General features: G+C 39.0%; 1 protein-coding gene across 2 annotated transcripts in view; it reads right to left on the bottom strand.

The window, feature by feature from the left end:
* Positions 1-18988, bottom strand: part of ATP6V1H (ATPase H+ transporting V1 subunit H) — a 151630-nt gene extending 132642 nt beyond the window's left edge. The window contains exons 1-6 of one of the 2 annotated variants that reach the window (XM_019729824.2): positions 18649-18988; positions 17260-17415; positions 6387-6489; positions 5120-5209; positions 3665-3778; positions 374-478 (exon numbers count right to left, since the gene is read on the bottom strand). In XM_019729824.2, coding sequence (XP_019585383.1) covers positions 374-478; positions 3665-3778; positions 5120-5209; positions 6387-6489; positions 17260-17372 — 525 coding nt within the window. In that variant the 5' untranslated portion in view covers positions 17373-17415; positions 18649-18988. The remainder of the gene's footprint in view (positions 1-373; positions 479-3664; positions 3779-5119; positions 5210-6386; positions 6490-17259; positions 17416-18648) is intronic. The other variant, XM_019729826.2, reaches the window with a different exon arrangement.
* Positions 18989-19327: the final 339 nt, after the last annotated feature.

Here is a 19327-nt window from a genome sequence, read left to right as displayed (position 1 = left end):
AGTGAAGCATACCACCATACCTAAGAGTAGTTTGCCTTTCTTATCTAGTTCAAAATGGCATTATTTTAATATAACATTTTTGTAAATTCACATAATTAATGTGAATAATTAACTTTAAATATCTTACAATTTTGTCAATTATACCACAGTAAATCTGAAATATATATACACACACACACACGTGCACACATACACACACACACACACACACACACACAAGTAGGCACTATAAAACACTGCTTCACACACAAACCCAATTTAATACTCTTTCAGTACTTTCTGAAAGCAAGTCAGTGTTTTAAATAAACACTGAAACTCGAATTATTCAGCAATTATGTGAAATTAATAATTATACATAAGAAATGTCCTTCACCTGTGAACTCAGCTGAGTTTTTATCCAGTTGAAATAGTAATTTAAGTCACTGCCTTCCATCAGTTCTTTTCCCCAGGCTGCTAATTTGGCAATAATTCTTGCTGCCTGAAAAATAAGAAATACATCTGAATACTACATGAATTCTAAAAATCACATCACATACCTTAAAAACCAGGACTAGTAACCATTTTGCTGCATGATTTTTTTAACACTCAACTCCTCAAAAAATAATAGTTAATATTTCATTTTTTAAGATATATTTTAAATATAGTTCAAAATGTATTTTCAAGTACTTCCATTAAAGTGAACCAAAATTAGTTGTTAAATTAAGAATTTCATGGCATTCCCTGTATTATTTTGAGTTTTAAAAACAAGGTTGAGATTTATTAAAAGACCAGCAAAAATCAAAAGAACACAGTAAACTTTCTCAGCAGCAGACTTTCACCAATATCATTTGCCAGAGTTCTGAGTAATCGCTGAAACAAACTGCCAGCTAATACCTTGCTCATTCTAAGCCCCTTGTACGTTCTCATATTTAAAAATCTGTATCATGGTATAAAACATATCCTAGTATTAAACAGCCATCTCTTGATATATAAAAACATGTAAACCCTTTTCTCCTCATTCAAAGGCTTCTTAATTTTCTTCAAGCTATAAAACTAATCATAATTTTTTTTATTAAATAGGCAGAATATGTATGAGGTGTGACCAAACAATATGGTGAATGCTTAAATAAAACAAAATGTATTACAGTAAAAGACCGTTGCTATTAATCCCCCTCACTTTGAAAACTTATCCCATCGTTCTTGCCACTTCTGAAGCAGTTCTGAAAGTCCTCTTTCATGAGTGTCTTTAGTTGCGCTGTCATGGCTGACTCAGTGTCCTGAATCATTTTGACTTTGGAGAAGAGCCAGAAGTCGCATGGTGCCACACGCAGTGAATAAGGTGGATGAGGACACACATAATGTTTTTATTTGACAGAAATTGCTATCTACCAGAAGCGATGTGTGACACGGAGTGTTGTCATGATGGAGGATTATTTATGGCACACTTTTAAACACACCTTCTCTCAACTGCAGCTCACACCTGACTGACTGCACCAAACAAGTTGAAACTTGTCACACACTGTTACTAAGGTATGACGCGCTGCTTCTCGTATTGGAGAGCCCTGTCTTTCCGTTGGATGGCACTTGGCAGCAGCATTCACTGTATTTTGTGATCACAATGGAAAGGATCTGTGTCACACATCACTTCTGGTACAGCAATTTCTGTCAAATAAAAACATCACAATGTGTCCTCATCCACCTTATTCACTGTATCTGGCACGGTGCGACTTCTGGCTCTTCCCCAAAGTCAAAATGATTCAGGACATGAAGGCAGCCATGACAGCGCAACTAAAGACACACAAAAGAGGACTTCCAGAACTGCTTCAGAAAGTGACAAGAACGATGGGATAAGTGTGTTCAAAGTGAGGGGGAGTGTTTTGAGGAAGATTAATGGCAAAGTGTCTTTTACTATAATAAGTTTTTTTATTTAAACATTCACCATATTTTTTATCACACCTCGTATATCAAATTATCATGTTGCAACTAAATATCTTATAATTTTATTTGTCAATTATACCACAATAAATCTGAAATATATATATATATATATATATATATATATATATATATATACACATACACACACACAAAAGTAGGCAGTATAAAATACTACTTCACACAAAACCCAATTTAATATTCTTTCAGTACTTTCTGAAAACAAGTCAGCATTTCAAAACTCCAATCATTCAGCAATAATTAATCCAAGTAGAGAATGGAAGGCTGAGGTTAGCTAACCCCAAAATAATTCCTGTGCTGGTGGACTGATGTTTGTTCTTATACTTAGATACAGCTGAGCCAAGTGACGGAAGCATACTTTCAAGGTCAGAATGTCAGGCATTCAAGCATCATGGCATATCTGGAATTCTACACCATGGAGGGCTAATAGTGCACCTTGACTCATTCACTAAGTTGTGACATGTGGACATTTTGATTTGTCTACCAAAGTGAATTCACAGATATATTTCTACTTTAAAGTGGCCTAACTTTCACAAAATAGGTAAGTGACTTGAAAAGATTCCTATAAGGAAACAGGGGTTGAAAATATTATCAGCAATGTAAGCACAATCAAAATGGAAAAGACAAACAAGAGATTTGACATTTCTACTCCCAGCATAAGATTGTCATCAGCACATGGTAAACCAATGACAATCTGACCCTCAAATTTTAAAAGATTAGCCAAAAGTAACTGAAATCATAAAGAAATAAAAACATGGATTTGGCTACATAATTAATGATGAACCTTACCCTAAATTTATATTTGGTCTGTAATTTATTTGTCAGTTTTATTGTAAAACCATCAAAATTAGGAAGACATTTAAACCTGGCATCCAGACAATGAAAACAAGCTGCTACAATTTGAAAGAAAAACATATATTATTGTTTTTTTTTAAATATTCTTTAAAAATAGAGTTTATTTCATAAATCTTCCTTTTTAACTTCTCTTTTCCTAAATGTTTTATAATATACAATACATGAATATATTAATACATAAATATAGATATATAAGGAGAGAGGAGAGAAAGAGAGAGAGAGAGAGAGCGTGAGAGAGAAAACACACATGCCCAAATTATTTCACTGACAGTGGTTCTTGATTTGAAAAATTTAGACATCTACTGAAATGAGCAGCTTCAGGAGCTCCCCCCCCCCCCATTAGAGCTCACTCCACATCGGGAATAGAAGAGGCTTGGTCAGATTTATACTCTCAACTCTCCTCTCATAGCTTCTCCACATACTCCTTAAAAGATTCTTCAGTGTTAAGGCTTCCAATGATAGGCTTTCAGGAAAAGTTTAAAACAGGAGTGTAGTTAAGATATTAAAAAGCAATTAATAATTAGTTAATTAAAATAATAAACACAGTAGCTGCTTCAGAGCAATATTTAATTTCTATAGTAAAATCAGGTTAATCCTGTCTTAGATATCCAGCGCTATTTGTACATGTGAATTACCAGGCTTTTATGCTAATGAAATCATCATCATATTCTATAAAACTTTAACTGTATCAGAGCAACCCTATCTCCTTTGTCTTTCCCATATCCCCACATTATTAAACACCAATAAGGAAACATAGCTGTGAAAAGTTAACGTCACAGCAGTTACTACTCTGGGAACTGGGAGGTTACCCAGTCATAAATGGTCCAGGTGTGTTTCTTCCCTAAATCAGAAATTTGATCAAGTCAAAATTTACCATATGAACAGTGAAGAGATCCTGGCGATTCAACATTGGCAGAAAGTAGGACCACGCAGTGTTCTTGCTACGTTTAGCATAGTCAAAGAAAATGCTAACACGCTGATGATTTTCCTAAAAATGAAAGAAATAGTATCACTAATCAGAATGTATTTTCCTAAAAAATGTAACAATTGTGTACTGCTTCTCAACCTTTCATTTTATGTCCCATCAATCCATGTGTTTTCTTTTTCCAGTATGTATGAGATTTGTCCCCATGTTATTATTATAGGGTAGGAGGTGGTGATCGAGGCAGGGATAGATATTTTAAAAATAAAATCACCTTTAACTATTATGATTAGTTTAATTCAAGTGAGCCAAGATAACAGATCCCAGCCCTGCATGGTATAACACTCTAAGTTACATTTCTTCTCAGCCTGCACCTCTGACCTGCCCTTCCCAATGTAGTCTCAACACTTCTCCCCTGCTTCCACACAAAGAAAATCAGAAGGTGGAAGAAAGCTCACAATTTAGCTCTAGGTAAAAGGATCTGCAGGAAGCATCTCAAGCTACTTACAAGCAGGCAAGGGAACAGGGATTTAGAGAAATCTCAAATGCTCAAAGTTACTCCTAGCATATTATGATAGCAAAATCAGGGCGGATAAAGACAGCCAAAACCAGCATGTCACACAAGCAGGTGGATTTAGGATTTGAGGCACAATAATTAATTCTTAGTTCAAATCATGCAAACTCTACCTCTCACCTAAATTTTCTCTGCATATTAGTGGCTGAAATCCACTTTGTGGTTCACTAAGTGAATACGGTTTCTAAGTAGTAATATTTGGTAAAATCACAAATAACCACATAAACAATCATTTTCATTTTTAGATCAAGATTTAATTCTTTTTAAATATACTGGTTGTAATTTTGGTGTGTGCTAACAGTTACTCAGTTCAGGAATAGATTACCATCTCCTTAACTAATAAACATTATAGTTTAGAATAACAATGGAAATGGTTACGATAATGACTTTCTCAAAGGACTCAAAATTCAGGCAGGTCATCATTAACTCCATTAGTGGACAATTCCCAAAGTTAAAATGTTAATTCTCATTGTGCATGTAGATGAACAAAATACCCTACATAAATAAAGAGTAGAAACTATTTTATACATTTTAATTGTTTAAAACCCATCTTCCTCAACTAGTCCTTTGTGGTTTCAACTTCTATTTAAAAATGTACCACCAAAAAAAACAAACAAACAAACAAAAACAAAGAGGGAACTATAAGAAAATATACATGTATCTGCCCATTTTTGCAAAAAAAAAAGAAAAGAAGGATAAACCAGAAATCTAGGATATTGGTTACCTACAAGAAGTAGATGGGAAGGGGGTGAAAGGGATAGGGGAGGGGTTGGTGACATTTCTTTCAGTATATTTTTCTGTATAGTTTTACATTAAATAAAGAATATACCTACCTGCAACATATCATCAACCATAGTTAGTATGTACTGAACTGTCTGTTCTTTGGAGATATGAGTCATCAGATTTATAAATGTTTTAGCACACTAGAAAAAAAATGAAATCCATATCAATTATTGTTTTCAACCACAAACACAATGTATTAATGGAATTTCAGTAAAATATTTTGCTTTACTAAATTAGGATACAAATGCTATTTACATATTTCAATTACAGGAAATGTATAACTTTAACAAATATTGTGATGAAATATGAGAGGACCATACTATAACTTTCATCAGATTTTCAATAATTTCTACTGATAAATTTCAAAATGTTTACTATTTTTAAAAAGACCAAAACTAATAAATGAAAGACAAGACCTAGCCACTATCAACTCTTAATTACCTGTAACACAGAGATTATGTTATATAGACAATCAAATATTATCATTGTGGTTTTTTTTCATTTTGCATTTACTAGGAAGCAGAACACTAGAGCAACAAGAGTACTACAGATTGGAATCAGAAGGATTTGTTTGACATGTCTCCATTTTACAACTTATCAACTACCCAGGGTGCCAACCAATGGGTACACATTTTAAGAGATGTTATCTATGCTCAAGAAGTAGTTCACCCTAATCAGAAGTGTCTGGACGCTGATGGTAACCACTTTGAGCATGTCTTGTAATTGCAGAAGTCAAATGTGACTTGTATTCATCTTTTGTTATCGGTGTATATTGAGTATTACAATTAATACAGTTTTTTTCCTTTCTTAAAATGTATATACATTTTTTGGCACTCTCTGTAAATAATAATCTCTCTGGAATTCAACAAAAATTGGCACCAACAACACATTTCCCAGGATTATTGGGAGAATCAGACTCAGTTATGAATGAGTTCCTTAGCCAATCAAGGCCCCATATCAGAAAATCTGATGGATGGCGGAATCGCATACTATTCTAGTGAGAATACAAAGTGAAAAAGTTATCTTAAAAAAAAGGTTAAGCAACTTTTAAAATAAATCATATACTTTGAAACAGTAATTTCCCTTCTGGGAATCTATTCTAAGAAGATTTTCATTAATGCAGGAAAGGGTAAAAGAATACACATAATATAACATTTTTTCCAAAATTAACAAAGAATACTGGAAATCACTCAAATGTCTTCAAAAAAAAGGATTTGTAGTTAAATTATGATGCATACCTACAATGAAATATTACAGTCATTAAAAAACATTAATGAAAAAGAGAAGTGTTCATCATATAATGTTTATATTGATCACCTGACTGCCTTCAGTTTGAAGCATCTCCTGCTTCTCCTCAGGGCTTCTTTTCATTTCAAATCTTTGAATGAATTCGCAATCTTCAGCAGAAATCATCTGCCCCCTAGAAAGTAAGAATAAGTTGTTTTTGTTCAGTAAGAGCTGAATAGTCACTGTGGGTGAGTGACATAGGAATTTCAGGCTTTATGCTCTCTCCTCAGTCACAAACCATCAGGGCTGACACATAGGCTCTTCCATCAAACAGACCTGAATTCGAAGCCTAGCCCCAGCACTTACTAATCATGTGACATCTCTGGACCTGAGTTAATTTATCTGCAAAATGGCAACAATAACCACATGCCTTTAGAGGGCTGAACTGATGATGAAATTAAACAATTTGCATAAGGTGGTTAGCACAGTGCCTGGTCCATAGTAAGCACCCAATAACGTGTAACCTGTTAGCACTATCAAAAGCCTCACCTTTATTCCCCTCCCAAGCCAAACAATTTACTTGGCCTTCTAAATTATCAAGATCAAAGCCACTTTATAAGAACTTCTACAATCATTTTCTCCAGCATATTATTCTCCTCCGACTCAGACAAAATGTGATTCTCCCCCTCTCTGAAAAAAATAACCTCTCCTTCTTGATCTCCTGCCCTCCAGCAATCACCCCACACTATCTTGTTTTCGTACTTCCAGGGGTCCCTTCTTCAATGGCTCTTTGCTCTTCAGGGCTTTTCCACCTGGCTCAATCCTTGGAATCTCACTTTTCTTTCCCAAACTCTTTCCTTCAGTGAGATTCAAACCAACAGTCCTGGTCTTCTCTCTTTCCCAAACCATCTCCAACTGTCTTCTATCCTTAACCATTTTCACAAATTCCACATCATCACAACTGAACCTGTCACCTTCCGTTCCAACCCAGCTTGACCTCCCAACTGCTACACTCTATAAAGGACTCAAACGCATCACAGCAAACCCCCTGCCTGACCCTACCTTGTGAAAGGACATGTCGGCAGAACAGCCTTCTCAAGCACACGTGATCATATTACTCCTTTCAGACAAGGTGTGATCAAACAATACAGTGTTTGTTTAAACTTAAAAAATACTGATTACAGTAAGAGACACTCGGCCATTAACCCTCCTCAAAATACATGGATCCTTTCCATTGTGATCACAAAATACGGTGAATGCTGCTGCTGAGTGCCATCCAACAGAAAGGCAGGGATCTTCAATATGGGAAACAGTACATTGAACTTTAGTAACAGTGTGTGACAAGTTTTAGCTTGTTCCGTGCAGTCAGTCGGGTGTGAGCTACAGTTGAGAGAAGGTGTGTTTTAAAGTGTGCCGTAAATCATCGTCCATCATGACACCGCTCCATGTCACTTATCGCTTCTGGTATACAGCAATTTCTCTCAAATAAAAATGCTACCATGTATCCTCATCCACCTTATTCACTGTATCTAGCACCGTGCAACTTCTGGCTCTTCCCCAAAGTCAAAATGATTCAAGACACCGAGGCAGCCATGACAGCGCAACTAAAGACACTCACAAAAGAGGATTTCCAGAATTACTTCAGAAAGTGGCAAGAATGATGGGATAAGTGTGTTCGAATCAAGGGGGGGGTATTTTGAGGGAGATTAATGGCAATGTGTCTTTTACTGTAATCAATTTTTTTTTTAATTTTAACATTCACTGTATTGTTTGATCACACCTCATACAGACTGTGAATTTGAATAGTAGTTCTACCTAGCACTTGGGCAGAGGAATGTAACAAAAATCTTTTTAATCAATTGACTAAGTAAAACCTATGTGAGGTTGTGGATGCTACTTATCCTATCTGAACAGCTATCTATTCATCTTTAAAGGAAGGAGAGACAACCAAGATGGCACAGTAGGTAAATGCGGTTTTTACCTTCTCTAACAACCACATCAAAATTACAACTAAACTACAAAACAACCATTATTGAGAATCACCTAAAATAAAGCTGAACTGAAGCCTTTCAACTAAGGAATTGCAGAAACAGTCACCTCCAGACTGGTGGAAAGGTCAGAGACGCAGCTATTGTGACTATAAAAATCGGGAGGGCTATTTTGGCTATGGGGGTCTCCCCATCCCCTAAAGGAGCAAAAGATACCAACTTAACCCCAGCACAGGGTTCCAGTGCCGGGGAGAGAAGTCCCCATAATTTTTGGTTGTGAAAAACAGCGGAGATTGTGACTGAGTGAGACTGACTGCAGCTGCACTCACAGGGGCTCCTCGTAAAGGGACCATGTGCAGACTTACCCACCAGTGGAATCACTCGCTCTGAGCTCCAGCTGGGGCAGCAGCTGGAAAGGCGGCAGGGACATATGGCGGGGAACTGAGTTGTCTGGCTTGGGAGGGGCTAGAAAGGCAGCTTTCTCCTGAACAGGGAAGCTGGCAGAGGCCATTTCTCTGTTGAGCTCTCCGCCTTCCCAGCATGCGAACACAGGGAGCCTGCTGTTCATTTGCCCGCCCTGGCAATTTGAGACATGGCCCCACCAAACTTTCGAGCACACCCAGGCTGTTTCCAGTGGCTTTTTCATGCTGACCGCTTGCCTTGGTTCAAGCTACAGACTTTCCTAGGGTCTCTCAAAGGTTCATGGAACCCAGACAAGTAGCATCTGGCTTGAGAATGTCCTGCACCTCTAGCTGAGCAGCCCTAAGCTGGCAGTAGTGGCAGCCGGCCTTGGTTCATGGCTTGCCCTCTCAAGGTGCTTCCAAGCACAGCACGGGCGGCAGACATCTGCAGATTTCCTTCTGGTTCCCACTGGGTGGTCCCAGGTGGGGCACGGGCTGTGGCTGAAGTAGACCTATAGCGGATCCCCTCCAAGGTGGTTCTGGGGCTGGCGCCTCCAGTGGCTGGCTTCAAAACACACTGGAGCATCACATACCCGTCTCCAAGTACAACACACCCAAGAGACGGATTGGGCAGGCACCAGAATCCTGCTGAGGCATATCCTGCTCTGTAGGATCAGCCCCTGCACAACTCTTCAATTGTAGTCAAGGCCAGTCCTCACAACCAGTGAGCCCAAGGGTCAGTCCCTCCCACTGATGTGCAATGATCAAGCAAGGCTCAACTACAAGAGGGCACACACAACCCACACAAGGGACACACCCGGAGCACATGGCTCAGGTAAGACTGCACCACTGAATCCCACAGCACACCTACTATATAAGGCCATTCTACTAAGACCGGAAGACATAGCAGCCCTACCTAATAAATACATAGAAACAAACACAAGGAGGCAGCCAAAGTGAGGAGATAAAGAAACATGTCTCAAATGAAAGAACAGAACAAAGCTTCAGAAAAAACACTAAGCAAAACAGAGATAAGCAATCTATCAGACAGAGTTCCAAATACTGGTTATACGAATGCTCAATGATCTCTTTAAAATGGACATGGAAACTATAAAAAAGAACCAGTCAGAAATAAAGGATACAATAATAGAAATAAAGAATATATTACAGGGAATCAACAGTAGATGAGATGAAGAAGAGGATCCTACCAGCGATGTAGAACATAAGGCAGCAAAAAATACCCAACCAGAACAGCCAAAAGAAAAAAGAATCCAAAAAATTGAGGAGAGTTTAAGGGGCCTCCAGGACAATATCAAGTGAACCAACATTCGCATTATAGGGGTACCAGAAGGAGAAGAGAGAGAGCAAAGAGTTGAAAACCTATTTGAAGAAATAATGACAGAAAACTTCCCTAACCTGGTAAAGAAAATGGACATACCAGTCCAGGAAGCGCAGAGTCCCAAACAAGATGAACCCAAAGAGGCCAACACCAAGACAAATCATCATTCAAATGCCAAAGGTTAAATACAAAGAGAGAATCTTAAAAGCAGCAAGAGAAAAGCAGTTGTTACGTATAAGAGAGCCCCCATAAGACTGTCAGCCGATTTCTCAACAGAAACTTTGCAGGCAAGAAGGGAGTGGCAGGAAATATTCCAAATGATGAAAAGCAACCACATACAACCAAGATTGCTCTACCCAGCAAGGCTGTCATTTAGAATTGAAGGACAGAGAAGGAGCTTCCCAGACAAGAAAAAGCTGAAGCAGTTCATCACCACCAAACCAGTATTACAAGGACTCTTAGAGGGACTTCTTTAAGATGGGAGAGGGGGCCGGCCCGGTGGCTCAGGCGGTTAGAGCTCCATGTTCCTAACACCGAAGACTGCCGGTTTGATTCCCACATGGGTCAGTGGGCTCTCAACCACAAGGTTGCTGGTTCAATTCCTCGAGTCCCGCAATTGATGGTGGGCAGCGCCCCCCTGCAACTAAGATTGAACATGGCACCTTGAGCTGAGCTGCCGCTGAGCTCCCGGATGGCTCAGTTGGTTGGAGTGCGTCCTCTCAACCACAGGGTTGCCGGTTCGAGTCCCGCAAGGGGTGGTGGGCTGTGCCCCCCTGCAACTAGAAACGGGAACTGGACCTGGAGATGAGCTGCGTCCTCCACAACTAAGACTGAAAGGACAACAACTTGAAGCTGAACGGCACCCTCCACAACTAAGATTGAAAGGACAACAACTTGACTTGGAAAAAAGGCCTGGAAGTACACACTGTTCCCCAATAAAGTCCTGTTCCCCTTCCCCAATAAAATCTTTAAAAAAAAAAAAAAAAAAAAAGATGGGAGAGGGATAGGACACGTTAAAGGGGAGGGGATTAAGAAGAACAAATTGGGTGTTATGCAGTAGTCATGGGGATATAAGTTACAGCATAAGGAATATAGTTAACAATATTGTAATAACTAGGGATGGTGCCAGATAGGTACTAGATCTATCAGGGTGACAGATGGGAATGGGGTTGGGGTCAGGGTGAAAAAGGTGAAGGCATTAAGAAATATAAATTGATAGTTAATACAGTATGGGGAATATAATCAACAACGTTGAAAAGATCATGTAAGGTGCCAGATGGGCACTGGACTTATCAGGGGGATCACTTCATAGACTGTGTAGATGCCTGACCACTGTGCTGTACACCTGAAGATCTGGAGCAGAATAATACTGAATGCCAACTATAACTAAATATATAGGTACATATATAGTCACGGGATGTGGAGCACAACATAGGGAAGATAGTGTATGGTATTGTAACAGCTATATAAGATGTCAGAGGGTCAGTAGCTTGAGGGGTGGGTTATCACTTTATAGGGGTTTAAATGTCTAACTATTACGTTGCTTTGTACATCTAAAACTAATAAAAAAAAATTCAAAAAAAATGAAAATAAAAAAAATAAGGATAGAAAAACTTATGTCACAGTATTGCTATGAAAATAATGTGAAACTGTATGTTACTTACCAAGTATTTTACTTCCTTTTCCAAAGACTCATCTCCAACACTTCCCAACATGTACTCTACTCATTCATGATTTAATCAGCTAATATCAATTGGCAACCTAGTATGTGCCAGGCACCTTTAACAACAGCAACATAGCAATGAATTAGACATCTTTCTTTGAGCTCGAATTCCAATGGGGAAAATAGAGAAACACAAAAATAAATACTTTTTAAAAAATACACACACACACACACACACACACACACACACACAATTGTAATGCCAGGATTGTAAATGCTGTCAAAAAAAAAAAAAAAAATGAAGCCAAGTAAAGAGTTAGAAAGTAACCACAGAGAAAAAGACACATTTTAGCTGGATTTCAGAGTGGGCCTTTCTGAGGTCACCTACACAGACACCTGAGTGAAATGAGTTAATGAGCCGAGTGATCTGGGGAAGGAACTTCCAGAGAGACACAAGTACAAGTCCAAAGACTTTTAGGCAGCAATAAGCTTGCTATGTGAAAAAGAGCACGAACGGCAGAGGAGCTAGAGGGTTGTGAGCAGTATGGCATGGATTTATATATTTTTAAATGATTCTCACCGCTGTGTAAAGAATTGCTGCTATCGGGGAAATGTTAACGCAGAGCCACCAGGCAAGAGGCTCTAACAAGAGAGCATGTGACAGATGATGATAGCCTGCATTAGGGTAGGAACAATGGAACTAGAGAAATGCAGTCAAATCCAGGACGTGCTTTGTATATACAGCTAAAAGAATTTGTTAACGAACTGGGTATGGATGGTGAGGGAAAGAGAAGAGTCAAGATGGCTCCTAGGTTTTTGGCCCACAAAACTGGTGAATAAAGGTGCCACAAATTGGCCTGTAGCAGCCTGCAGGGAGCCACACCAAACTCTCTGAAGCCCGCAAAGCACTGCATGTTCTTCCAAGTCTCATTTCCTGCCTGGAGTTTCCTTCACAGCAGCCCCCAGCTCCTCTGCGTAGACAACTCCTAAAGTATCTTTTATGTTCTGTGAAGACATTCCCAACACTCCCAGGTAATTATTTATGCCCTATTTCTGTTAACTGAGAAAACTTTGTATATACCTTCATTTTTAAACGCTTACCACAAATTATTACTTAATTTTTTTTAGTTAAAAATTTGTTTCCTCATGAAACTTTAAAATCAAGAGGAAGGATGGTATTTTATGATTCTTGTATCCTTAGGATACAGTTTGACTGGAATACATTTATGTGCTGTCTAGGTGAATTATTAATTCATTTATGTACTGTCTATGTGAATTCATTTCTAATTAATATTTATTGGGGTGACAATGGTTAGTAAAATTACATAGGTTTCAAGTGTACAATTCTATAATGCATCACCTAGGTGAATTATTAAGAAAAAGTTTAATCAAATATAAATATATTTTAAAACACTATATTTTCACAATAATGTTAATTTATGAGGGATAAAGCATTATTAGCCTTTCGACATTGAGGAACTCTTCCACAGGTTTTATTTTATCAGAATATAATGTGATATAAGATTCACTGATAATTCATGTCCAACCCCTAACAATCTGTAAGATTTTTTAGGGGAGGCACATTTCACACCCACTAGTGTCCCCACAACAACCAGTTCAACAGCCGGCACACAGTGAATATTTGGTGAACATTTGAGCATAGACATACAGAGCAGAGGAGTTTCATAAAAGAAATTCATGAGATGGACAACGGAATAAATGACAGAGATAAGAGAAAGGGAGAACACAACTTATATAGTACAGAGGCCATGAACAGGAGGAACAGGAAGAGAAAGCAATTAAAAATCTCCATGTAATTAACAATGTTCCAAATACCAATGCTAGGCAACTTCTGCCAGTCAGCCAGTACTTTATGATCAATAATAATATTATTATATTTGGGTTATAAACAGAACCAGGCTTTATAAACATGAAACTCCTTGTCCTTTAACCTAAATGCACTCTGAACTAAAATTAGAAAACTGAGCTCAAAATCCTAATTGCACAGGGAATTTAAACAATTAAGCAGATATAGATGAACAAAGAAAACATCAGAAAGTCCCTCCTCCTGCTGCCCTGGAGTCAGTGGGCCCCCAACAATCCATTCCCTTCTGGGAGTCCAGAGTCATCCTAGATTCTTTTTCACTCTCACATATCAAATCAATCACTTAGACTTTTTTAAATCTATCCAATTCTATCAAACAACCAGAATACTGCCATAGCCTCTCCCTAGCTCTAGGCTTGTTATCCACAAATCTACCCTCTACATTGTCAGTAGAACAATGCAACCAAAAGATAAATCTGATCATCTAACTCCCACTTTACAAACTTCAGTTGTTTCCAATATCTACAACAGTGATTTTAAAACTGTGCTCCTTGGGCCCAGAAAGAAACCCCTATATATGCATATATGGTCAACTGATCTTCAACAAAAGTGCCAAGAACACATAATAGGGAAAAGACAGTCTCTTCAATAAACAGGTTTGGGAAAATTAGACAGACACATGCAAAAGAATGAAACTAGACACTTATCTTACACCAAACATAAAAATCAACTCAAAAATTGATTAAAGAGAAATGTAAGACCTGAAACTGTAAAACTCCTACAAGAAAACAAAGGGAAAATTTTTCTTGACATTGGCCTTAGTAATAATTTCTTGGATGTGACTACATATCCACTACAAAAGTGCTACATCAAACTAAAAACTCCTGCACAGCAAAAGAAACAATAAACAAAATGAAAAGGCATCCTACCGAGTAGGAGAAAACATCTGCGTATCTGATCGGGGTTAATATCCAAAATATATAAAGAACTCATAAAACTCAATAACAAAAAAATAAGCTGATTAAAAATGGGCAGAGGATCTGAAAAGATATTTTTCAAAGAAGATAAACAAATGGTAACAGGAATATGAAAATACGTTCAACATCACGAATCATCAGGGAAATGCAAATAAAAACCACAATGAAATATCACCTCATATCTGTTAGGACAGCTACTATCAAAACAGAAAAGATACTGGGCCGGACCAGTGGCTCAGGCAGTTGGAGATCCGTGCTCCTAACACCGAAGGCTGCCGGTTCGATTCCCACATGGGCCAGTGGGCTCTCAACCACAAGGTTGCCAGTTCAACTCCCACAAGGGAAGGTGGGCTGTGCCCCCTGCAACTAACAATGACCCGATGCTGAGCTGCGCCCTCCACAACTAAGACTGAAAGGACAACTACTTGACTTGGGGAAAAGTCCTGGAAGTACACACTGTCCCCAATAAAGTCCTGTTCCCCTTCCCCCATAAAAAATAAAAACAAAAAAAATCTTAAAAAACAAAAAAGGATACCACTGTTTTCAGAGTTGTGGAATAAGGAAACCCTTGTCACTGCTGGTGGGAATATAAATTGGTGCAGTCACTATGGAAAACAGTATGCAGGTTCCTCAAAAAATTAAAAATAGAACTACCATGTGATCCAGAAATCATACTTCTGTGTATTTTTCTGAAGGAATTGAAATCAGGACATCAAAGAGATGATCTGCATTCTATATTCATGGCAGCTTTATTCACAATAGCCAAGATACGGAAACAACCTAAGGGTCCATGGATGAATGAATAGGCAAAGAAACTGTGGTATTTACATACAATGGAATATTATTCAGTCTTTTTAAAAAAAGGGAAAACTATCATTTGCAACAACATAGATGAACAAAATAAGCCAGACACAGAAGAACACTACATGATCCTATTTATAAGAGCAATCTAAAATAGTCAAACTCATAGAAGCAGAGAGTAGAATGGTGGGTGCCAGAGGCTGAAAGGGAGGGAAAAATGTATCAAATGATACAAAGATAAGTCATACAAGGTAAGTCCCACAGTGCTACTGTGTCACAGCTCCTACAGTTAACAATATTGTATTGCATGTTTAAAAATTTCCTAACAGGGAAGATCTTATGTTAAGTGTTCTTATCACAAAATAAAGTAAAATAAAAAAAAGAGGGTGGGAGGAAACTTTGAAGGTGATGGATATGTCTAAGGAATAGATTGTGGTGATTGTCTGTCTCATGAGTGTACACTTATCTCCAAACTCATCAAATTGTATACCTTAAATATGGACAGGTTTGTTGTGTCAACCATACCTCAATAAAGTGGTTTTTAAAAACAAAAGACAAACTGCTCCTTGGAACTCTGATGAGGATGACAAATGGTCTCAAAAGAAGGCTCTGAGATAAGATACTCTCATATCCATTCATACATCATTTTCATCTGTTTTACATGCTGAGCTTCCTTATTGGTCTTCTGGTAAACCATGGGTTTCACAGCTTAAGAATCGGCTTGAAAGGCACTGACTGACAGGATCAAGTCCAAACTCCTTCCGATGGCACACAGGGCCTTACAATTGGCTCCTGGCTGCCTCTCAAGCCTCAGCTCTTCCCATGGCCAACCTCCAAAACATGTATTACTCCTCACCCAGCATGCTGTTTTTAATTCCCTACCTTTAAACATCCCCTTCAAGAAAACTTCCTGGAGGCAGGATTAGCTGTCTTTTTTCTGTACACTCAGCATTCCCTGTGCACCTTTCTATTATCACAGGTAACATACTGAAGTAAAACGATGTTTATATTTGTAACTTCCCTACTAGATTAAGAGTTTATCTTTTTGTAGCCCCAAAGCCTGGGAAAATGCCTCATACTTGACATGCAGTCAATACACATTTGATGAGTGATGAAATTAACAGAAATAAATGGATCATTTTTATACATTTTTGTAGCCCTCTTACAACAAAGCAAACTGCTAAATATGAAACTAAAGATTCCTCAATTTGTTTTTCAAAATGTATGTGCAAATCTAAACTGAATTTTCTTAATAACTCACTTTTATAAATATATCAAGATAAACAAATATCAAGTAAAGTCAATATGATAAAAATATAGTCAAGAATAAATGAACACTTACGTTACAGATAAATACAGAATAGCAGCAGCTAAATCTTAATATACACAAGAAGGAAGGGGGAAAAAAACTGAAATTTATTGAGAGTGTATTCAACATACTAATGCTTGTATTCAACTGTGCTAATACCTTAAAGACTTTAATGAACTTCAGAGAAGTTAAGAGATCTGCCTAAGATCACCAAACTAGTAGACAGAACCAGAATGCAAACCGAGGTCTTGAAGTCAAACGTCTACATTTTTTCCTGGCTGTATGAGCCATTCTGCAACACCACCTGTTCCCACACTGATCACCAAGGCACAATGAGCTGGTGGCAGGCTCTGCACATTATCCTCGTCCTCCTTCCACAGCCCACTAACACTCCTCCCATGTTTTCTACTCATTCAAAAAGCACAGCTTTCTGGACAGAGGAGGTCAAAAGTGCTATGAGCAGCTCTGCCTCCTCACCAGAGCCCCAAACTGTTTCCACCACACTACGGTATCTCCCTATGACAGCTAATTATTCTAAGGAAGTGTTTTCTTCCACATTTATTAGTATTTTTCCATATTTCTCTCATAAAAACATGACCACAAAAAACTCTGATGCAAAAGCACATGATTACCCATGATTCACAGCAAATCTGTACTTACTGAAGGTAGGACTGCCAGTTCACTTTGTTTGCACGAACTTCTGCAGCCTTGGCAGCAATAATGTTGGTTGGAACAGCAGCATCCACAGCACCACGGATATCCATTTTGGTCATCTAAATCTTGTGATTGTGAATGTTTTCCAACAGATTTTCAATTCTGATGCAACGTAAAACCAGAATATCAGGTGTTATTATTGTTTAACTATTACTATTATTAATATCATCATTATCACCTTAATCTCCCCAGGCATTCAACTTAAATAGCAAATATCCTAAATAATAAATATTATCATATTTCAAATTTTACCCAATTAAGCGCTGCTTCATACAAGTGTTCTCTATAGGTCTTTACTTTCCCAGGAATGTTTTTTTAATTATTGGCACAATATTGCAGTAAGAGTTTTTTAAGGTAACCATTTAAAATACTGACATCAAAAATCATGCTTAAATAGAACAGGCATAAAAAAATAGGAAAGTATTTTAAATGTATACAATTGGAATCAACTTTCCGCTTCAGACAGGAAAAATAGGAACCTGTATAGTACAGATAGGACCAAATATTTTATTTACATTTACTAAGCATCATTTTGAAGTAACATGAAAAACCTGTAAGTCCTGTCGCAAATTACTCAATCAAATTAAAATACCCAAAGTGGGAATGTAATTTCTTAGAAGACAGAGATTTCTTTTTTCAACCGAAGTTCATAATATTTTCTAAATCAATTTTAGGAGAAATTTTTGGAACAAATACCAATTACAATTTAGGTACAGCCAAAAATGGGAGTCTAATCTGAGTGCAAGAACCTACAATAATGAGCTTTTAAGCAATTTTCACTCCTGAATTAACAGATAAAAGTTTAAGCCTGTTTTTATCACCACGCAAAATATAGAGGTTCCTTTCAATAAAATGTAAGCTCATGGTTATGGCCACAGAGAAGCTAAAATTCTATTCCAGGGTCCCAATGACCTTAGTCAGTTTGGAACTTAATCTCTCCGTTTGAGGATTGCTGCCTAAACAAGGAAGAGCGAGGCGGACTGGCAGGGCCCAAACACTGGAAACTGGCCCCATCCGGGACAAGGTGGAACCCTGCAACCAAGCAGGTTCAGACCCAGAGGCCCCTCCTGGGAAGCGGAAAGGGGCTCAGTTCGGTCACCCTGGTCCCTGAACAACTCGAACCTCCAACAGGCCAGGGCCAAGGCCCAATCCTGGGCAAAGTATACCTTTGATCTGTCTCCCCTCTCCCCAGCCTGCCTCCCCTCACGTTCCTTGCCCCTGCGGGGAAAGCTCTGGAGTTTCATAAACCTAGTTGCGGCCTGAACGGAAAGAAACCTGGGAAACCAGACCGGAGGAGGATAGGAGGGGCCTAGGCGGCAAAAACACAGCACGCACCAAGGAAGGTGGAGAAACCGCGGGTTTCGCTTCACTTCGGCTGGTGACCGAGACGAAACAACCTGAAGGAGGCCGTACTTCGCGAATCCTCGATACCCTACGACGCACCCAATGGCTGCAGGGAGGATGCGGCAGTCGGTCCGGAGCGTCGGGGCCTCCTCCAGGCTGGGCGCCGAGTCAGAACCTCTCCTGTCGGGCCGGAGGCCTGAGCGGCGGCGGTGCACTCGGATACCGAAACGTGAAGAGGTTCCAGCACCCAAGAGACGTTGAGGGCTGCACAGGCAGAAGCCAGCGCGAGCGGCTGCAGTAGAATGACAGGAGCGCCGGTCACGTGAGCAGAGTCATGTGACCGCCCAAAGCGGAAGTCGGGAGGGTCCAAAACAGCCGGCGGAGGGGCGCTGCGCTGTGGACAGACTAGCTTGGATCCCGCAGTTAGCTTGGACATGACCAGCAAAGTCGGAGTTTAGGAGTGCCGAGGTGGAGCCGGGGTGGTGGGAGGGCAGTGCGGTGCGGCGACGTGGGGACCCCGAAACCCAGCGAGCCGCCAGAGGCAAGGAGCCAGGCCAAAACTCATTTATCTTCACTTTTGTAAAGTTTGATTTAGTGCTTTTAAGTAGCTTGGATTGCACTTGGGTTAACAGCTCAGTAAAGCAGGCGTTCTTATTCAGATTTTAACTAA

This window comes from Rhinolophus sinicus, linkage group LG14 (assembly GCF_036562045.2).
Source record: "Rhinolophus sinicus isolate RSC01 linkage group LG14, ASM3656204v1, whole genome shotgun sequence".
NCBI classification, from domain to species: domain Eukaryota; kingdom Metazoa; phylum Chordata; class Mammalia; order Chiroptera; family Rhinolophidae; genus Rhinolophus; species Rhinolophus sinicus.
Note: the sequence above shows the minus strand (reverse complement) of the source record. Positions and strands in the feature narration are given on the sequence as shown.